The 23,363-nt window shown below is 37.8% G+C and overlaps 1 protein-coding gene across 7 annotated transcripts in view; it reads left to right on the forward strand.

The window, feature by feature from the left end:
- The window catches only part of LOC127963129 (voltage-dependent L-type calcium channel subunit alpha-1D-like), a 276,125-nt gene that overhangs the window by 66,817 nt on the left and 185,945 nt on the right, over nucleotides 1-23,363 (forward strand). For 3 of the 7 annotated variants that reach the window (XM_052562858.1, XM_052562863.1, XM_052562864.1), the window contains 10 exons: nucleotides 816-881; nucleotides 957-1,048; nucleotides 1,569-1,728; nucleotides 1,902-2,029; nucleotides 2,109-2,205; nucleotides 5,763-5,865; nucleotides 5,953-6,054; nucleotides 9,259-9,389; nucleotides 10,567-10,683; nucleotides 11,569-11,861. In XM_052562858.1, coding sequence (XP_052418818.1) covers nucleotides 816-881; nucleotides 957-1,048; nucleotides 1,569-1,728; nucleotides 1,902-2,029; nucleotides 2,109-2,205; nucleotides 5,763-5,865; nucleotides 5,953-6,054; nucleotides 9,259-9,389; nucleotides 10,567-10,683; nucleotides 11,569-11,861 — 1,289 coding nt within the window. The remainder of the gene's footprint in view (nucleotides 1-815; nucleotides 882-956; nucleotides 1,049-1,568; nucleotides 1,729-1,901; nucleotides 2,030-2,108; nucleotides 2,206-5,762; nucleotides 5,866-5,952; nucleotides 6,055-9,258; nucleotides 9,390-10,566; nucleotides 10,684-11,568; nucleotides 11,862-23,363) is intronic. The other 4 variants (XM_052562859.1, XM_052562860.1, XM_052562861.1 and 1 more) reach the window with 4 other exon arrangements.

A 23,363-nucleotide genomic window follows, 5' to 3' on the forward strand; every position in this document is an offset into this window, starting at 1 on the left:
GATGACATCAAAAACAAAATTAGCACAACACAATGGAAACAAAACCCAAAACAATGAAATTAGCAAAACACAATGAAAACAAGCCGCAACACAACAAGATTAGCACAACACAATGAAAACAATCTACAACACAAAATTAGCAAAAGCAATAAACACAAGCTGCAAGATTATGAAACAAGCCTAAACACAACGGAAACAAGCCACAGAACAAAGAAAGTAGCACAACACAACAGAAACAAGCCACAACACAAAGAAATTAGTGTACCACAATAGTAAAAAACCACCCTGTTTGAATAAATCAGTATATGCTGGTTAGGTGTGGCAGCACGGCAGCTCATTTGAGCTGGTTTATGTTGGTCCATAGTTGGCCATGAGCTGGTTATAAGCTGGTTATGTCTGTGACTAGCTGTTAGTTAACCAGTACATACAGTATAAAGGAGTAACTTGGAATGCAGATTAATAAAATACAAAATTGCAATTAGTAGTTTTGTAAATGTAATGTTTGACTTCATTTATTTGTAAGGGTTTATTTATTGATATCGTATCGAGGTATGCAAAAATATATTTTGACAGGCAAGCATGACAGGCTATCGTAATGTTCGGACTGAACATTTTGATTGGAAAAACATTTTATGGTCCTATGCCTTCCACAGATGATATAAATACATATAAATAAATTTAAACCACTTAACTTAGTGATTGCTATCGGGATGTGAAGAGATTTTAAAATCAGCATAACAAAATAAAATGTTTGAACCAAATCACCTACCCTGCCTTTAATAATGAAGATGGGTTTCCTCCTCTGTGTCTCTCAGGCTCTTCCATATGTGGCTCTGCTGATTGCCATGCTATTCTTCATCTATGGTGTCATTGGAATGCAGGTAAATCATATGCTTGTGTAATGTAATAAACCTGTTGTCAATTATTATGGTAATGTGATGGTTTTATTATTTTAGGTGTTCGGCAAGATTGCCATGGTGGATGGAACCAGTATTAATCGTAACAATAATTTCCAGACCTTTCCTCAAGCTGTGCTCCTGCTATTCAGGTGTGTTCATGAGAATATTGTGTGTTTGTGAACGTTGATGAATTTCAGTTTAGTGAAGTCAGTTTTACTGGAATGGCAAAAGCTGCATGTTATCATATTCATATTCATTTTATCAAAGCAGTGTAAATTAAGTGAAATACCATCCAATAATACTACTATAAATAGAGTGTGTTTACTAATTAGTATTAACTAGTAAAAAACGTGAAGGTGAATCAATATTTTCAGTAAGCTGAGCTAGCACCATTTATGCATTTATGTATTAAAAATATAAAATTTAGTCAGAAACCAACTAGTAATTCTTTGCTTAATAACTAAGTTTTGTCAGGCTGTGCATCTCATCAATCTGAATACCTAATATACAAAATGTTAAATTGCATATCTGTTTGGTGGCTGTCCGTGATTAACCATACTATTTAGGACAAATTCATAATAAATTCACAAAATGAATTTGCCAATAATTGCAATAATATGCAAAAGTATTGGACAGTTTTTCATTTGTTTTTCTTGTACTGTATGTCAGATGTGCGACGGGTGAGGCATGGCAGCAGATCATGTTGGCGTGTTTGCCGGGCAAACAGTGTGACTCTGAGTCCGACTATAACCCTGGAGAGGAGAAAACCTGTGGCAGCAACTTTGCTATCCTCTACTTCATCAGCTTCTACATGCTCTGTGCTTTTCTGGTACTTCAAAACATTTCAAAAAGCATATATAAAGATCATCCATCTATTCCTACGACATCTTGTTCTTTTCTCTTCAACATTGCTCTGTTTTCCAACTCTGTAATAATTGTTTTTTTGTTTGTTATCTGACATAAATGATATTGCTCAGTTTTATTATTGCTCTTTTTCTCCAGATCATTAATCTGTTTGTCGCTGTCATCATGGACAACTTTGACTACCTGACGCGTGATTGGTCAATTCTTGGACCTCATCATTTAGATGAATTTAAGAGGATCTGGTCGGAATATGATCCTGAGGCCAAGTATATATCCAAAAGATGCAGTACTTCTAGATCACCCTGTGTGTGTTTTGTTTGACAGTGAATATTGTGTGTGTATCAGGGGCCGTATAAAACACTTAGATGTGGTGACATTACTGCGCAGGATTCAACCACCTCTGGGCTTTGGCAAGCTGTGTCCTCATAGAGTGGCCTGCAAGGTATGAAGCACATAAAGCACATGCAAATAGACATATGCAGAATGTGCAGAGACATACATTTTCATTTTTAAAATACTAAGCAAAATTCTCTCTAGGATTTTTTGCGATTGCTAAATGTAATGCTAAATTAAGTGAATACATTTTTTTCACACTTGCATCTTGCATTTTTTGTCTCATTTCTACAATGTTTTGGCAAGAAAAACATTCCCTTTCAGTTGGTCACTTCAACGTTGTGTCGAAGTTCTGACAATAGGGGTTGTATGGAGATCCCAGACAGCTCTGACATTACTAAGAAAAGGTCAATGAAATTGGTGAGCAGTGGTAGTAGCACAGGCAGTGGTCTCTCCCTTGGTCATACACAGATAAGTCTGGTGAGTGTGTGCCTGAGTGCTTCAACTGCAATCTTTGTGAGAAAAATTCCTCTGAAAGAGCAATTGCCCCAGATATCCTGGCATAAAAATGTTCTTAGGCGCTGATGCAGCTGAATCTGCACTTCATTCACATCTACAAAACCACTGCATTGAATCTATAGTACAGGCAGCAGTCTCTCCCTTGCTCATATACAAATTCTTGACAGTTCAGAAGCAGATGCATACCGCATTGACACAGGCCAGGTTCTATCCCTGGACACCCAGAACAGCAGCCTCCATCTCCTCGTCATGGGGTCAGCCTTCTGTCCCTGCACCGGCCCCTCATCAGTCTGCACTGACAGTCAAACCTGAATAACATCTATCTGGACACATGTAGGTGGCACTGCCAGCTTGCCATCAGCCTACTAAGAATCCTTGGAAGGCTTCAAAGTGATCCTGAGACGAGCAACCCAGGAAGGAGGGCCTTCGTACCAGCAAAGATCCACTTCCGATGGGGGGACAGAAAGTGGATGGCAGACAGCCACCAAATGTTCAACAAAAGAGCAGTTCCTTTTTCCCTGGGTTACACTGCCTCCTCAAGATCTGATGCACCAGGTCTGTTGTGAAGTCAGAAGTTGTGTACGACTGTGGCTTCATCAACAGACTCGAGGAGTAAGGGGTAGCTGGCCCAGCACTTTGCGTCATGATGAACACACAGTATTCCAGCAGGGCATTGTTGCACAGGCAATGTATTTCCACTGAGGCCATTGCTGTGGCGTCTGGACACTTGGATAGCTCTCCCTATCCTGTCCCGCTGGTTGCTCAGACCCATTTAACTCAGCTACACAATTCATTACTACCAATGTTCAGTGGCGTTTTTTCACCTTTGTATTGAGGAGAGAATGCTGCTGTCCTTTGAGAGGAGATTGCTGTCCTTCTAGCAAAGAACGTGATAGAGCCTACTCCCCCAGCCGAGATGAAGAAAGGGTTTTGCAGCCCTTCAGTTTGCCTTCAAAGGGCAGGCTTACCAGAACAATGTCCTCCCCTTTTCGGCAGTAGTGCTCTTACAACAGATGTCCAGATGCATTGTTGCGAAAACGGATGCTTCCAACTCAAACTGGGGTGCTGTGTGCAAAGGGCATACAGCTTTGGGTACCTGAATAGGTCCTCGTCTGCACTGGCCTATCAGTTGCTTGGAGTTGTTGGCTGTGATTCTGGCTATGAGGAGGTATTGACTGTTGATTTAAGGCAAGCATGTGTTAGTCCAACTGGACAACACAGCGACAGTAGCTTATATCAACCACCAGGTTGGTGTTCGCTCCCATTGCGTCACAGCTCACCCGTCATCTCCTTCTTTGGAGCTCAGGTCTGGAGCACAGATTCTGTGCAAAGTCAGGGAGATTATGAAACAGGTCCTGATGGTGGCAACATATTGGCCTAACAAGACCTGGTTCCCGGGGCTCATGCTTATGGTGTCAGCTCCCCCCGGCTGATTCCCCTGAGGAAGAATCTTCTTTCTTAGGGACAGAGCACAATCTGGCACCCATGCCCAAACCTCTGGAACATCCTTCTCAGGTCCCTGGAAATCAAGAAGAGGAAGTCAAGAGGGCTTTTACCCACAGTGGTGGATAACATAATTCAGGCTAGGGAACCCTTTAAGGGGCAGCTACACGAAGTGGCTCATTTTCATTAACTGGTGTTCTTCCGGGGGGAGAACCTACATAGATGTGGTGTTGGGTCATTGCTATCCTTTCTCCAAGAGGGCCTAGCCAGGCACCTATCTGCATCTATGCTCAAGTTGTATGTGGCTGCTATATGGCGAACCACAACACTCCCCTCTTGGGATCTCTCAGTGGTCCTTCTGGCCTTACAGAAAGATCTGTCTGAGCCTCTCCAATCAGTTTAGCGTAGAGCCAGGTATTGTTTGATTGTTCTTCCCTACACCATAGAAAGCTTCCATATGTAGTGCTTCCTTCAGCAAGTCTATCGCAATGTATTTTGTTTAAAGCGCTATATAAATAAAGGTGACTTCGACTTTGACTATAGGATGCATCTCTACATGTTACTTTCCTTCGTGTAAGATGTGGTCTATATAGTGTTCCTTTCTCATCAGATAAAGTGAACATATCCCAACATTACAACCAGGTTCACCAGCCGCTGAATTGTGATAAGAATTTTTAAACAGAAGAAAAGTCTTCTGGCTGAGTTGACTTCTTCCATTATATGGCAGCTCTCCCAAAGTGAAAGAAGGGAGGTAATACTTCCTATGCATTTAAAGGTTATGATATGCATTTGTTTGTGACATGCCGCTGGTCTTGGTCTTGTCAGTATCTGTGCCATCATAAACTTGTAATTTAATTCAGCCAGTTGTGGACTTAGTATATGAACCCATAGTATCTGTACTTCGACGCAAGGTTTTAGTGACCTAATGATGGGGAAACGTCTTAGTTATTTATGGAAATCCTTGTTTAATTATCCTTTTCTTAATGATGTGTCATTCGACACAACATTGAAGTGACCAGCTGATGAGAATGAGGGGTACCATAGGTAACCGAGACATTAACAACAAGCGGGGAACAATATTAGCTAATCAAAACTCTTAATTCTGAGCCTAAACAAACAAATCACTATATCTCTTTATGTTTATATTGTTAATATGGACATGTTAAGTATGTGGGGCAAAATTAAACTTTCTATAGGATTATTGATACTATTAAACTACTACTTGTAATTCTAAATATTTGTATCTTGGGGTAAATATGTGCTTGTCCTAGTAATGACTGATTTCACCAGTAATATAGATTTAAATAAGAACATTGTTTTATTTTATATGCACTTAAAAAACACTTCTGGTTAAAGTTATCACTGATAATACTGTGATTGGATGAACGGGAAAAAAATGCTAAAACAATATTACAGCAATTGGCAATGACATATAAAACAAAAAGCAAAATATGATTTAAGGCATATAAAATGTACAGAGTCACAAATATAGCTGCAATTTTTATTAAAGCTGTAGCAATTTCAGTATCTGTAAGCTGCTGAAATAAAAAAAGGACTTTTTAAACCTTGTGAAATAGTATTATTAGAGCGTATATAACATTAATAAAGGAAGTTTAAAAATACATACATCACATGCATTAGTTGCATTATGCACACAGACTAAACACATCTAAACTCTCCTCTCTTTCTCTTAATATCTCGAAGAGGTTGGTTGCTATGAACATGCCACTTAATAGTGACGGTACAGTCATGTTCAATGCAACCCTGTTCGCTCTGGTCAGAACTGCTCTGAAAATCAAGACTGAAGGTAAAGATTTTAAACACAGAGACTTTCACGTGTCTGTGTGGGTGTGAACTGTGTGTCATTAACTGTTTCATTGACTGTGTCTCTCAGGGAATCTGGAACAAGCCAATGAGGAGTTACGAGCCGTCATCAAGAAGATCTGGAAGAGAACTAGCATGAAACTCCTGGACCAAGTAGTGCCACCTGCTGGAGGTAAAACACACACACACACACACACACACACACACACACACACACACACACACACACACACACACACACACACACACACACACACACACACACTCACACTCACTCACCCACCCACCCACTCACTCACACACACACACACACACACACACTCACACACAAAGTGTGCTCATCCCATAGGTGTAATGGTTTTTATTCTGTAGAAACTTTATATTCTATGGCCCTTCACCAACCCTACCCCTAACCCTAACCCTCACAGGAAACTTTGTGCATTTTTACTTTCTCAGAAAAACTCATTCTGTATGATTTATAAGCGTTTTGAAAAATGGTGGCATGGGCTATGTCCTCATAAGTCACCCACTCCTTGTAATACCTGTGTCATACCCATGTCATTATACAGAGTTGTGTCCTGATATGACACAAAAACATGCACACACACACACACACACACACAATTTTGGCCAGCGGGCTGCCCGTTGCTGTCCACTGATGTAGGGAATATCAGGAACTCGTGCACACATGTCCTGTATCAAGGAACTTGTGTTTAGGAGAGGTGGTATCAGCATAACCATTATAACAATTTTTTCAACAATTTTATAATGTACAGTTCATTAATTTTAATGTAGTACTTTTTTGAATGTCTTGTTGTGGTTTTGTCTTGTGGGGTGGTGAAACTGACCACCTTGTTTCAATTTATCAGTTACCCCTTGAGTAATGGAGGCTGTATGATCTGGTGCACTGTAAAACCCGACAAGTAAACTTAACTCAAACGGTTTGAGTAAACAGATATCCTTAAGTTATGTTAACTCAAACCGTTTGAGGAAACCGATTGCCTTAAACCATTTAAGTTGAAAAAACTAACAGTTATGAGTACTCTGAACTTAATTCAGTTGAGTTCACTGAAAGAAGATATACATTGCAATTAAGTGATTAAGTGATTAATTGAGCTTTAGTGATGAACAGCTGCTGTTAACAAACAGAATTACTGAAGAAAAGAGAGAAAGGAACAACAGCTGACTTCAGAGACAGCCTCACTCAAACCTGACAAGTTATGTTAACTCAAACCATTTGAGGAAACTGATTGCCTTAAACCATTTAAGTTGAAAAAACTAACAGTTACGAGTACTCTGAACTTAATTCAGTTGAGTTCATTGAAAGAAGATATATATTGCAATTAAGTAATTAAGTGATTAACTAAGTGCTGATTGAGAATTAGTGATGAACAGCTGCTGTTAACAAACAGAATCACTGAAGAAAAGAGAAACACAAGAACTACTACAACTGACTTCAGACACAGTCTTAGATGAAATCAACTGAAATAAAATACATGAAATCTCTCAAGATCTGATTAAACAGCCCACAAACATCATCACCAGCTCCACTTATTAATAACCAGACTGACTTTATTTCTGTCAGACGTCTACAGAAGATCTTATTGAGAATGAACTAAGGTTTAGATGTTGATTTATTGTTTCATTTGAAGTAACCATGTTAGAGATCAGTGTTTGCTTTAGTTGGGCTCTTGATCCTTGATTTCTGTCTTAGTCTTTTCTCTGGCTGTTATAACCGTGTGTTTCTAAAACACATTTGTTATAATCCAAGAGTCCAGAAGAAATGCCATCAGGTGTTAACCTGTACCTAGATGTAGGTTGTTATACTTCATATAGGTGATGATAATTATTCATTATTGTTCACAAATATTGATCTGTACAGAGTCTAATCTAATAAGGAAACAAATGTGCAATTAGTAGAAGTGAATCTAATACAAGTGACCCTAAGAGTCTGTGGTAATCAGTTAATATAAAAATGGCTTCATAAACATTTTGTACACATACATTTGTATTCCATCCCAGTAGTTGGTCAGACACAGACATCAATAATCAGAATATGAACCTCAACAATGGTGACAAAAAAACATGCTGCAGTGCATGCTGGGTACTATTGTAGTACAAAACTCATCCATGGCTCCCAGCATGCTCTGCAGCTTTTTTATTTTTTTCATGGTCACCATTGTTGAGGTTCATATTCTGATTATTGATGTCTGTGTGTGACTGTTTGACACCGTAGAAGACCACACTGTTTGGAAAGTCTTTGTATTAACTGATTATTACAGAACCACTGGCTCTTAGAATCACTTTTACTATAACCAATCAAATTACACAACACCCCTATTTCATCAGATATTAGACTCCTAGCAGTTCAATAATTGATGATTATCATCACCGATATAAAGTATAACAACCTACATCTAGGTACAGGTTAACACCTGATGGCATTTCTTCTGGACTCTTGGATTATAACAAATGTGTTTTAGAAACACACGGTTATAACAGCCAGAGAAAAGACTAAGACAGAAATCAAGGGTCAAGAGCCCAACTAAAGCAAACACTGATCTCTAACATGGTTACTTCAAATGAAACAATAAATCAACATCTAAACCTTAGTTCATTCTCAATAAGATCTTCTGTAGACGTCTGACAGAAATAAAGTCAGTCTGGTTATTAATAAGTGGAGCTGCTGATGCTGTTTGTGGGGTTGTTTAATCAGATCTTGAGAGATTTCATGTATTTTATTTCAGTTGATTTCATCTAAGGCTGTGTCTGAAGTCAGTTGTGGTAGTTCTTGTGTTTCTCTTTTCTTCAGTGGTTCTGTTTGTTAACAGCAGGTGTTCATCACTAATTCTCAATCAGCACTTAGTTAATCACTTAATTATTTGAATGCAAAGTTTTAAAACTTACAGGGTTTAAATCAAGGCAATCTGTTTACTCAAATGGTTTGAGTTAAGTTTACTTGTCAGGTTTTTTACAGTGTGGTACTGAGGATGTGGGAAATGTTTTGGGAGATGAGTGGATGTTCACAGGTGATCAGTAGGTCATAATTATGTATTCCCTCCCATATGGGTGATGGAGGTCCCCTCCACTGTGGTTCTCAGTCTTGGTTCCTCTACTGGACGCTCCCCCTTCCTGATTACAGACAGGAAGCAAATGCATTTCTTGAGTTCCTGGCCAGAACTCAAACCAGTGAACTAAAATGTACTCCTGTCTTCACTTAATTGTACAGTAACATTGATTAAAGAAATCACATTCTAAACAAATTATCAGTTACTACTATGATTTTCAGTGTATTAAAGCATATATCATGGGCATATGAAAATGTACTGCATAACAAGAATGACTTTTTGGCTTTTTGTGTGGTCTGTGTGTTTAGATGATGAAATCACTGTGGGGAAGTTCTATGCCACTTTCCTGATACAAGACTACTTCAGGAAATTCAGGAAGCGCAAAGAGCAAGGTCTTGTGGGATGCCAACCCTATTTAAACAGCACTACCGCCCTGCAGGTAAACTAAAACAAAAACAAAAACACATAAAACCACATTAGATTCGATTCGATTCAACTTTATTGTCATTATGCAGAGTACAAGTACAGAGCTAATGAAATGCAGCTAGCATCTAACCAGAAGTGCAAGAATATAGTGTTTTATAGACGTATACTGTAAGTGCAGAGTAAGTGAAGCTATGATTTACAGAATGTACAGTGGAGTTGATATATACAGTATTGAGCAGAGAATATACAGAATATAAATATGAATGCAATGTAGGGATTATATGTACATTATGAACAGCAGCAGCGTAAGAACAGTGGTAATAAATACAGTTGGATGAGTGTGCAATAGTATTGTTAAACAATGTATTCTATGCAAAATAACAGTAGTGCAATGAGATTTTTATAGAAACAGTGACAACACTTTAGAATAAGGTTCCATTAGTTAATGTTAGTTAACTACTTTCGTTAACATGAACTAAGCAAGAACAATCCTTCTACAGCATTTATAAGTCTTAGTTCATGTTAATTTCAACATTTACTAATGCATTATTTAAATCAAAAGTTGTGCTTGTTAACATTAGTTAATGCACTGTGAATTACCATGAACTAACAATGAATAACTGTATTTTCATTAACTAACATTAACGAGGATGAATAAATACAGTAATAAATGTATTATTCATTGTTTGTTCATGTTAATTAATACATTAACTAACATTAACTAATGGAACCTTATTCTAAAGTGTTACCCAAATAGTTTACTGTGCTTTGTACAGTAACAACTTTAGACAGTTTACAGTGTAATAGCTTGAACAATGTGCAGTCTGTGCAAAATATGAGTGGTGCAAATGCATGTACAGTATGTAAAGTACTGTGACCCGTGTAGTAATAAAGCAGGTGCAGGTTAGATTGGTGGAAGGAGGATGAAGAGTCCATGGTTAGGATGAGAGGCATCCTTGATGGTGTTCCTTGCCCTGTCCAGACAGCACTTGTGATAGATGTTCTCGATGGAAGTTAACTGGGTAACAGTGATTCATTGACCCGCTGGAGAAATATATTAAATCTAAAATCTTTAAAGTTAAACTCAAAAAACTTTGGGCCCTGATGGACTTAAGGTTTTAAACACTTAAAATGAATACATTTCCTAAATACTTGTTTTATCTTTATTTGATCACCTGTGTCTCCTGCAGGCTGGTCTGCGCACACTGCATGATATCGGCCCTGAGATCCGTCGAGCCATATCATGTGATCTACAGGATGAAGGTCTAGTAGACATCAACCTCCACGAGGAGGAAGAGATATACGAGGTAAAACACTTCAGTCTTTATCAGTGCACGTGTAAATATGTATTAGATCATTGTGCTTGTAAACCACATCATGGGATTGATTCCAAGCTGTGAACACAGTGTAAAGATTGTGCAAAGGTATTTAATTCAACTGGAAAGCAATTTTTGCAAATTCCCAATGAACTTCTTTAGTTTTTAATTAAAGTACTTTTTCTAATGCAGGGAGAGCTGGGCTGTGTTCGACTTTTTTGACTCAGATGTTGATTATGTTGCATTAGTGCCCACTACTGGCTGAACCCTTGCTTTTATCGGTGGATGAGTAGAATTCCCACTACAGGTGGCCAAACTTTTGTAAATGCTTCCTGCTTGTGAGCTAAACAAAGAATACCTCATCTAAATATTCACAACAAACACCCTTTCAAAATGAATCCAAGACATTCTACACTTTCACTCCTTCTCCCCACAGCTTCTCAAATGTTTGTATCCCCCAGGATACGCTGCCCTTTTAAGGGTGCAATACATATACAGGTGTGGTCATTAATATGCATACACCTAGCAAAAAAGAAAAAAAAAAGAAAAAAGAAACGTATCATGTGTAATTTGTTTATGTAGCCCTGCCCTGAATAAGCAATTTCATAACACAAATATATAATCCAATTGCTAAATTTACACAAATTATTCATTTAAAAAGTTCACTCACACATGATTCTTGATAGTTTCATGATCCCTTGTTTGTCCTGGGCAGTTAAACTGGTCATTAAAATCCCATCTCCCAGGTCCATGTTTTAAATTTAAGTTATGTTATTTTATTTTTTTTACTGGAAAGCAAGTCAGTGTATATAATTTCAAATGAAATGACTGAACATCTAGCAGAACTGTTTTTGATGCTGTTGTCTGTGTGTGCAGAGGAATGGGGTTGTGTTTGGGAATCATGTGAGTGGAGATCAGTACGGCAGCGTCACACAGCGTCCTCTGCAGCTCCCGCTTACTCTGTGCTCCTCACAAAATGACTGTCCGTCCATGTCAGACAAATCATCCAACTCCAATATCAACAATGCCAACGTGCCAGCGGTCACTGCCTTTCCCAACGGCTGGCACAGACGCTGCCGGCGGCTCTCTGGGACCCTGGTGTCCTCTCTGAACACCTACCTCAACCTCAGGAGTGATGGAGAACTACAGCTCAGGACTCACTCCAGAAGGTGAGAGGTCACAGTACCACTGAGGCTACCACAGAATACAAAATCATAAAAACTAAGAAAAATGACTTTCTAATTAGGTAAACTAGATAAATATGAGGCAAACTGGCCATAGCAAGGCTGGCATCTCTGACACAGCTGACACTGTTCTCACGCTCTCAAGCCACACGTCCATTTATTCACAGTTCAGAGAACAAACTAGTGTTCTGGTGGAAACGAGTCTTGCCAGGTCTTGAAAAAACAAACCTGGAAGGACGTGAGAACACAGAAGAATGTACATTTCCTGAAGAAAATGTGAGTGGTGCTTGCAGTGGCCAAACTCGCCCGTCTGATGCTAGGGTGTTGCAATGAGGTTGCTATGGTAACCTGGGTGGTTGCTATGCAGTTGCTATGGTAACCGGGTGGTTGTTATGATGTTACTAGGTGGTTGGTAGTTGTCATAGATGATCACTATGTAGTTTTTATAGAGTTCTTAGCCCATTTGAGCACTTAGCTAATCACTATTAGCATGTAGCTATTAACTGCTAGCATGACTAGCATGCTGGATTTCCTGTTTACTACCATGAGTCAAAAGAGCCAACCGCCATGTCGATACGATTTTCTGTTGAAAAGATATAAGACTTACTATTTGGTTGCTAGGCTACTCTATTTGGTTGCTATGGAGTGGCCTGGCAGCTGCCAATGATGATACTCCAAAGGATGCTCGCCAATATAAACCAACCCCCATGCCTCTACAATGTACTGATGCAGAGATAGCGATCTTGCAAAACGGTTGCTAGGGTACTGTGTTTGGTGGCTAGGGAGTGGCCTGGCAGCTGCCAGTGTTGATACTCCAAAGTCTGCTTGCTAGTATGAATGATATAAACCAACCCCCATGCCTTTATGATATTCACATTTGAAGATAAATCTCTATGCTTTTGGTCGCTAGGGAGCATTTATTTTATAACTATTTTGTGAAGTTTGAAAATCTTATTCTGCACATCAAGTCAAGCCACCTTTATTTATATAGCGCTTTAAACAAAATACATTGCGTCAAAGCAACTGAACAACAGTGTGTCAATAATGCAAAATGATAGTTAAAGGCAGTTCATCATTGAAACATCAGAACTATATTCTTTGGTTTTACTCCTTTTGATGGATGTTTAAAGGAATTTGGCCTTTGTGTTCCTCATATTTTTAATCCTGTGGAATAGGAAGCCATGGCCTGTGCAATCAAGTTGACAATACTGACAGAAAATTTCACCAATTAAGCAAGCCAAAGGTGACAGTACAAGGAACTATGATTTTCAGAGCATTTATCATGGGCTTACAAGGAACCAAAACTTGATTGGCAACAGAAATAGAGAATAAGCCTCAGTTAAAGAGAAGCAGTTAAAATGATGCTAAGGCTCTCTTTATTGATGTATGAAATAACAACCATCTCAACAACTGCATCTCATGTTGATTTATGTTATCTTTTCTGCCTGATAAAGCCACTTCAGACTGTAATATTGTCACATTTAAAAAAACATCACTCACTTTTCCTTGGTGTGGAACAAACTCCCAACAGTGGAGTCTATTGCAGTATTTAAAAAAAAATATGAAGACTAAAATAAAGAACTACATCTCATTACAATTTAACTAAAATATTTCATTCTATTTTGAAATGTTTGTTTCTCACAAGAATATCCCTCAATGTCCTCGTTCATCAGAATTACATCTCTATAATGCATCAGTAACAAGCATCAAGCTCAGTAGCTCTGTTAAAGTTCAAGATCATTGACAGTAAATAATGATTTGATTTTGCAGGCCGAGCATCAGTGCTGTTGGATATCCCATCATCCACGTGGAAAACCCCGCCCTTGGTGACATCAGTGATGATGACAGGAACTCTGGGGAGTATTTCAGCGGAGACGAGTTTAACGAGGATGATGTCATGCTGGCTACAGACAGGTATTGCTAGAGGACACTCTTCTGAAAAGGTAAATCAACGTATCTGTTATCTTCATTTTCTCTTGGTTCCTCTTGAAGGTCATACTTTCAGGACACTTTGAGTGATGGTGCTCCAGCTGGACAGCAGGATGTGTGTGAATGCGTCTGTGATGATGGTGAGCAGCTCATATCCCAGCAGCCCCAGAGGTCCTCAAAACGACTCCTGCTGTCCACAACTCAATGTGAGATATTAGAAAACAATCATCAACTTTTTTACAGTGTCACACTGAAACTAACTAACTAGAAAAGTGAGAACTAGCATTACTGTGTTGTTCCTCAACAAGCTGTGATCACAAATGGATAGATGGTTACACTGATCTATTATGCTACAGGTCCTTCACTTCCAAATATATAAAGCATTAAAGCTGCAGTAGGTAACTTTTGTAAAAATATATTTTGTACATATTTGTTAAACCTGTCATTATGTCCTGACAGTAGAATATGAGACAGATAATCTGTGAATAAATCAAGCTCCTCTGGCTCCTCCCAGTGTCCTATTGCCATTTGCAGAAACTCCATCGCTCCCGGTAAGAAACAACCAATCAGAGCTGCGGTCCGTAACTTTGTTTGTGTTCAAAATGTAGAAAAATGTATAAAATAAGCGAGTACACCATGAATCCATTTTCCAAACCGTGTTTTTAGCTTGTCCTGAATCACTAGGGTGCACCTATAATAAGTGTTTATATTCGGACTATTTTAGATTGCTTCGGGGGTACCGCGGCGGAGTAACCCAGTACCTTTGTGATTCTTCATAGACATAAACAGAGAGAAGTAGTTCCGGCTACGATGTTCTTCCGCAAGACGCAAGCAGTTCTGTTTATTAACCACTAGAGCATCAAAAGTTACCAACCGCAGCTTTAAAGTCAGTGTTGGAGAAATATATTTTCTATCAATGTCACTGTGTTAATGGGAACTGCAAAATGATGAACATGGCTGGGACATACAGTATTTATCAATGGTTGTTTTGATAGGTCTGCTTTTTTATTTTAATTTTAACATCCTGTTCATGCGATTCCTTGTTTGTTTGTTTGTTTTTGGGGGGGGGGGGGGTGAAATACACAGTTATTTTAACTGTTAAAGGTTATGTAAGCTGGCTAACATTTACAATTTCCCTTAGAAAAACTAAACATTGCCTATGGTTTTACTGTTTAAAATTAATTAATTAATAAATAAATGTATTATATAAAAAAAAAAAAAAAAAAAAAAAAAACACAAAAATGAAAATGGTTACAATTTAACCTTGGTAACCATGCATAAATTAACCATATATTTACTATATTATCCATAATTTAACCATGGTATTTGTACAACTGTGGTCATACAAATGGTAATCAATACGCCAAAAGCATTTCATTTTTATTTTGTTGGGGTAATTTTGTTGTGGTCTGTGCTAATTGAGCTCTTCTGTATTTGTGTTGTGAGCATTTGCAGCGTGTTTCTGGCTGTGTGTTGAGTGTTTGCAGCACGTGCTGCTGATGAAGATGTTTTCATAATTTGCTGGTGCTTTTTCTCTTTGCATGTGTTTTCTAAAGTTGCAACATGCTAAGCTCTCTGCCACTGTACAATATATTTAAATCATTTATTTGTAATTATAAAAATACATTTAATAGTTCACATTTGAAGAAAACAATTTATCGTATATAACATGAGCTAACATATAACATGTTTTAATACAATTCAGCAATGAACATACTTTATTATAATACAAATTCTACTCAAATAAATAATTAATTTATAAATGTAGTTTTGATCTCTAATAGGATTATAGTGGCTTCTGTACTTAATATAGTAGAGTCCTTCTGTACGTAAATCAGAATGTTTTGAAATACAGAATAAATAAAACTTAATCTCTTCAAGTTCATATTTCTGTTAGTGCACAATAATCTTAATATGGGTCGTATAAGAATAAAAGAAAAAAGAAAAGAAAAACCAAGTAACACCAGAAAAAACTTAATTGTCTGTGAATTTGTTCCGGTTCAACCTTCAGGGCAAAGATTTCTCACAATAGCTATAGTTGTTGTTAGTTTATTGTACATTCCTCCATTACAATAAATATTCATCTATTGATGCATGTGCATTCTTCCATACAGCCTCTCACAAACCCACTTTCCATTTTGAGTGTCTGCGCAAACAGAACAGCCAGGACGAGATCCCGCTGCATCCATCGGTCCTGCCGCAGCATCAGGTGATAAAGACATGACCCCCTACACTGTCACCAAAATAACAGACTAAGAGCAGTGACCTGGGACATGTACATGATGGGCAGTGTTGGGAAGGGAACTTATAAATGTAATGGGTTACAGATAAGTAGTCCCCTATCTAAAATGTAATAGGTAGTGTAACTGTTTCATTTTGATTACATTTGATTACTTTTTGATAACGTTTATAAATTTCTAATGAATGTTTTCAACTGTTAATCATTTTCAGACATGTAAAGCAGGCAGGGTTGCTTTCAGACTTTTAAAATCCTTCATCACTTAAATTAAGATTATAATAATTTAATATTAAAGCACAGCCTACACAAAATCAAACTTTAGCAACACTTTTTACTTTGAGATAGTTCTTGGTTTAATACAGATTTTAAATCATAAGATATAGTTTATTAGCTATGATACTGTTATTGAAATCAGATCTTTGAATAGCTGTCACAGGAAACCATGCTTTGGAAAATATCTGTTAATCTTAAAAAACAAAGTAGAGCATATTTATAAACCCAAATAGGAAATAAAACATGCATGTGTCCTATTGGAGTTTCATATTTTAGAGCAGTCAGTTTAATATGGGAAAGAAATAAATCAAATCTTTTTTTGTGTGAAAATATTCAGTGTTAGACCCTTTATCTTTAACATTTTCATAAGTAACTTTACTTTACAAAATTTTTCTCAGAAACTGTAACAGTTAAATTTTTTTGTAATTAAATAACTCAATTCAATTACATGTAACTTTTTACTCCCCAACACTGACATCATGTTTTCTTGCGCAGGTGAAGACGGCGACTGGACAAGAATCGAGTAGAACGAGACTCTCTCCGACTCGCTCCATCCGCTCCTGGGTCACGCCTCCGGCCACGCCTCCACCCTACACTCCTCTGATTCAGACCACGGTCAGCGCTAGCAGCACTCCGGGATTGGTTCACAGGGGCTTCTGGAATTCCCAGCAGGCCTCTGATTGGTCGACACGTTCTCCCTCCCCCTCGCTCCTGAAGGTCCCCCCCCGACTGAGCGGCCATCACCTGCAGCAGCGGAGCAGTGCTCAAAGCCTGGTGGAAGCCGTGAGTGACGCTGCTTGACCCTGAGCTCCTATTTACACCTGGTCACTTCATGCGTTTTCTCTGATGGGCTATCTATCAGATCACGTTTCCATTTACACTTGGCCACATAAATGTGTCTTTGCAAAACGGATATAAATCCGGTCTTCAAATCCCATGCTATATGCAAAATTAAAAGAGTTCACGTCAATAAAAGCAACAGATATGTGCTGCATTTTGTTCATTATCAGCTAAATTCAAGATCAAAGGCTGCGATAGGAGAGAGCACCGTATTTGTAATGGAAAGACTACTTTTAATAAAGATGACTGTGTGCTGTGCATCTGAGACATACTTTCAGTTTCATTCGGGGCAGTTGGAATGCATCATCTGGAATGCAGCCCAGACCACATGATAAATGCATCTCGAAAGCATTTCAGAGGACATTTGCATGATCGGAAAGCTATCTGATCAGAAAAAACACATGAAGTGACTAGGTGTAAACAGACCCTGAGAGTCAAGACAATTCGCCTTTGTTTCTATAGCACATCATACAATACAGATTGTGTCAAAGAAGCTTCACTGAGATTAACAGGAGAATACTAGAATCAATTCAGATTCAGCTGTTAAGCAGCTCAAAGACAATAGTGTCAGTATTTAGATCAAGTCAATTTAAAACTTTATTTAATCAATTATATTATCTTGCAGTCTCTTCTAACGAGCTGATGAGTGGAATCAGGTGTGTTAGATAAAGGAAACATACAATAGTTGGAGGGCAGAGGTCCCTCCAGGACAGGTTTTCTGATGCACTGTTTTAGAGGGCTTTTACACTGGGCTCGTTTGCTGCGGTCCGAGCCCGAGAGCGATTGTTCCCGGCGCTGCCCACAGCATTGGTCTGATTTCACACTCAATAGTTGTATCAAACTCATGTGCGTTTGCAGTCACCTTACATCATCGCAAATGCACACAAAAATGCAATTTTTTGTTATTTTGGTGCTATTATGCACAGCAATTTGGACTTTTAGGAGTGTGTGGAATCAACCTCAGCTCTTTGAGGAAACAATGATATCAACAGTGCTATGCACGCGCAGGATACTTTATTTCCTGAACCAGTGCGCACCAGGGTCCGATGACAGCGTTCACATTAGCGATTTTTCATGGGAATTGTGCCCCGTTCCGCACTAAACTGCCAGTGTGAAAGCACCCTAAACTAATGAAGCTCATTACTAGCTGGTAAAATAAGTATTGAACACATCACCATTTTCCTCAGTAAATATATTTCTAGAGGTGCTGTTGACATGAAATTTTCACCAGATGTCGGTAACAGCCCAAGTAATCCATACATAGAAAGCAAAACAAACAAGTTCAGAAATTAAGTTCTGTGTAATAAGGTAAAATGACACAGGGAAAATGTATTGAACAGATGAAGAAAGGGAGATGCAAAAAGGCAAGGAAAGCCAAAACATCATCTGAAATCTATCAGTAATTAGAAAGCATTCCTGTCCCTTAACAGTGGAAATTAATATCAGTTGGTTCAGTCCCAGCTGATGGCCTAAGAAAAGGTGTCACAAAAGAAACATTTCATGATGGGTAAAAGCAAAAAGCTCTTTCAAGACCTTCGAAACCTTATTTTTGGCAGTGGTTACAGAAGGATTAATAATCCGGAAGTGGTATGAACATAAATTTCACCATAAATCTGGCACAGCCTGGTCTGGCACCCTCCTTGCAAGATTCCTGTCAGAGGAGTGAAAAAAATTATCTGGAGAGTTGACCAAGAGCCAAGGATCGCTTGTGGAGGGCTTCAGAAAGACCTGGAATTAGCATGTAAAGTGGTTTCAAAGAAATAATAATTGAAATAAGTAATGCACTCAGCCACCATGGCCTGTATGCATGCTCAACATGCAATGCTCTATTTCTGAAGTAAAAAAAAAAAAAAAAAGAAGAAAGAAGGACATTGAAAGAAGGATGAATAGAAAAATGTACAAACACATTCTTGAAAAGAATCTGCTGCCATCTGCCAGGATGATGAAGATGAAATGAGGACATTTCAGCAAGACAGTGATCCCAAGCACAGCCAATGAAACTCTTAATTGGTTTCAGAGAAAGAAAGTAAAGTCTTTAATGACTTGAATTCAATAGAAAATCTATTGAAAGTACTAAAGATCAGAGTTCATAGAAGAGGCCCATGGAACCTTTAAGATTTGAAGATTGTTTGTGTGGAAGAGAGGGCCAAAATCACTCTTGAGCAATGCATGTGTCTAGTTTCTCCATACAGGGGGCATCTTGAAGCGGTCTTTACCAACAAAGGCCTTTGTACACAGTATTAAATAAATTTCAGTAAGCATGTTTGTTTAATACTTATTATCTGGGTTATTCCATTTTATTACATATAATTTAATTTCAGAACTTATTTGGATTGTTTTCTTTGTATGCATGGATTAGTTGGGTTGTTACCAATATCTTGGTACAATATCTAAAAAAAATTCAAAACAGTACTTTTAGAAATAGTTATATTTTGCTTCAAATCTAATTATAAATACATGTAGGAAACATATCAGTGTCAAATCGTTCAGGGAAACCGGTTGGTAGTTCTCTAAAAGAGTTGGGTTAAGAGTGAGTTTCTTAAGAAGTGGGGTTAATCAAGTCTGTTTAAATGTTGAGGGAAAACACAAGTGTGAAGTTAATACAAGTAATATTATTACTTTTATTATTACTTTCTGGCAACAGCAATTAGTTGCACTACATTACGTTTCTTTCACGGCCCACATAAGTTACATCCTAATAAAATTATTCTAAAATGTTACTAACAGTATATTTCTGCCTCATCATTTGATCAGAATCCACTTTGGATTGCAGTCAGAAATTATTACAAACACTCAGTGGTGATTAATAGTAACGTTTAAGTAAAAGTGTTGTATTAATCACATTGTCGTGTAGCTTGATGCTAATTGTAGCTATAAGTTCTCTGTTACCCATATACGATTATATTCAATGATGTATTTTATCAAAATAATCATACAAGTTCATAAAATCATTTTTCATTCTCTAAGAAAGATTTTACACAATTTATCAGGATTAGTGGGATGTTGGCAATCCATGTAATGCCACAACTTGCACATCAGTGATCGATCATCTTTTCTCCTCACAAAATCAATGTTATGGCAGTATTTCCATTCACTGAATGCAAGCTTTTTCATATTCCATTTGGCTGCTGCTCTGGTGACTCCACGTGCCTTTGCAAGTTGTGAAAATTATGAAAATAAATCTAGCAATTGTTGGATCTTTGGACTTTAAATCAGTAGGGGCTGAAGCATCGAAAGTAACTATGTAACTAACTGTTTTTTAGATAGTAACTGTAATGTTATTACTGAAATCTTATCAGCAGTTAGTTACACTACTAGTTACTGCAAAAAGTTATATTATTACTTCCCAACACTGCCTGACACAATGTCTTTTGTTGTAGGTGATGATATCTGGTGGATTGGGCAAATATGCCAAGGATCCAAAGTTTGTGACGGTGACAAAACATGAGATCGCAGATGCTTGTGACATGACAATTGATGAGATGGAAAGTGCTGCTAGTAATTTACTGAATGTGACGCTAGGCCATGGGCCGGAGACAGACGAGGTGGGCCTGTGTCAGAACAATCTCCGCGACTACAGCGATGAGGACACGGACACAAGCAATAAACGCGAGGAGGATCTGACAGACGAAATGATCTATGTCTCAGTATTATAATAAAGAGTTCAAAATGCCCCAGCAAAACTAAACAATGTAGAAAATTCATGAATGAGGTAATTGTGCCTTTAAACAGGAGTGTCACGGAGAGATCTGCTGGATTACATGGACCAATAGATTTGGACTTTTTCCTTTAGTAAGCAAACCTTTTGTGATCTTGGGAAATTTCCAGCAAGATCCAAATGTGGTGGCATTGCTGACCAAAGTGTTTTCCTCTGAATCTATGCATATGCTGGACCTTTGAAGAACCCTAACCAACTTACCCGCCAAAGTCCAAATGGTCAAAAGTACCAAACGCCATTTCTTCAGACCAATTCAAGGCACTTTCACCATTTGAGTCAAGAGTTTAATTCACACATGCAAGGCAATTACAATGGTAAAAACTTTACAAGGATACCTCCTAGCTGGGAAACTGAACTACATATATTTGAAATATTTCAAATGAAAAATGTTTGAATGTTTTTCCACATTCAAAGTGTCTAAGTTGGTGACATTTGCCATCTTTGACTTAACATCTGCTGCATCACATCTTTGTGTGGCATACACAAATGCAAATTTAAATTATGCACAAATGATATAGACATAACTTAAAGAGCTCTGACATCATTTGTGTTTCAGACAGAAAGAAAAAAGTTGGAAACAAGGTGAGTGAATAATTTTTGGGTTAACACATAAATGGAAAGGTAAATTATCCATACCTCCGTTTTCACTTGCAAATAATGCAAGATGCCAGTTTTGGTAGTGGAAGAAAAGTAAATGTCTGATATTTCCCTACACTGGTCTGTTGAGTATATATGGCTGTAAAATGCACAAACTAAGGCATTTAAATAATCACTAATTACACTGTAGGTCAATAAAATATGACACCCTTCATGTTCAAATATTACTGCATCACAGACTCACCATTTTAAGTGGACACATACTGTAGATTTCAGGTACTCAAACTGATCTTACAAAGGGCTTTACTGTCCAAAAGCTGTTTCTGCTTCCTTTATCGGGAGCCAATCTCACTGCCATCTGACTCTCTGACCTCCCAGAAACAGCAGCTTCTTTCTCTAAGAGTAGTTACTAAACATATCAAAACTATGAACGCTCGAGTCTGCTTGATTGTGCTTAACTATTAGTGTGAGCATATCTGCCTCGATGCTGATTAAACTGCTTTGGTCCTCCAGTTCCTTCAGCTGGTCAGACAGCAACTTGTTTTTATTTTCAGAGTTAATCCGTCTCATTGGTTTTTTAATTGATGATGAAGTCTATGTCTCACACACCCGATGACATTTAGGCTTATATAAATTAAATAAATAGTTCACCCAACATATATTTTCATCATGTTCTGACCAAACCTGTATAGAGACTCATGTCAGTGATTCAAAAAGAACCAGTGATATAAAGGCATAATATGAAAATAGTCCACAGGTTGTGTGCTATATTGTTGTGGCTCAACAGCGTTGAACGAGGAACATGCCAACGACAGTAGACCATTTTGATGGAATCGTAACATCAGCCCAAGCCTAGACACTCCAGCTGTGTTCATGAATGTGCGATGTTAAGTTTGTGAACAAATGCTTTGGTCAGAATGATTTGCTAATCGCTCTGGCTGTACTACTTTTATAATCTTTTTTTAAGCTTAAAAGCAGATGTGACCTCGTACAGGTTCAGAGAGTAAATGATGACAGAATGTTGATTTTTGAGTCTGTAAGGAATAACGGGTAATTTAGCACATGCTGTGTCTAAACTACTGTATGTTTTGTCTTTGTGATGTTAAACTGTTTGATGTAAACCACCAACCTTTCCTTTCTAAATTTAGCACTTAGAATAAATCTCAACTGCCTTCATCTTTAATGTCTAGTATCTTAAAAGTGATAATCTATTTTTGACAAAATGTCTGATTACAAAGGCTTTAAAAGTTGTGTATGTTGAATGATTGGATAAATTATGTCAGTGTTTTGAGAAACAAAACTGATTTCCTTTCATTTCGAAGGAACATGTCTGTATGGTTTCTGTCGTAGTTTGAGAATTATCCAGGCATGAACTAAAACAATTATATTCATTTTTTTTAAATGGTATTTTACCTATAATCAAATGCAAATATGCATCATAAGACTGTGTGTAGATTACTGGCATTATTGCAATGAAGTGACGGTCATTTGTGTTGTGTGAATGATTATTTCAGGTCGTGCTAGTGTCAGTCATCTCCATGGACTACATTTGGACATTTATTAGGACAAGTCAACCATCAGGAAACTTTTATAATTTAATACTTTTATTCTTTTTGAAAGGTACAGTTATTATTTAAAAGATAATCATCTGTTGTAGTGATTTTACAAGCGTTTTCAATCTGTTAAAATTTGTCGACTGTTTGTTACTTTCTTTTTCTTACTCCATTATAACTGAATAAAATATAAAAAAGCCATTCCACCAGAATAAAGAACACATAAGAAGTCTAAAGATTCTCTTTTTCTCTCTCAGTGTAAATATTAAAGTTATATGCACAGATACTTGGTTCCTACTGTAGGCTCAGAAGCTGAAATATATTATTTCTAACTATAA

This window comes from Carassius gibelio, chromosome B8 (genome assembly GCF_023724105.1).
Source record: "Carassius gibelio isolate Cgi1373 ecotype wild population from Czech Republic chromosome B8, carGib1.2-hapl.c, whole genome shotgun sequence".
NCBI lineage: Eukaryota > Metazoa > Chordata > Actinopteri > Cypriniformes > Cyprinidae > Carassius > Carassius gibelio.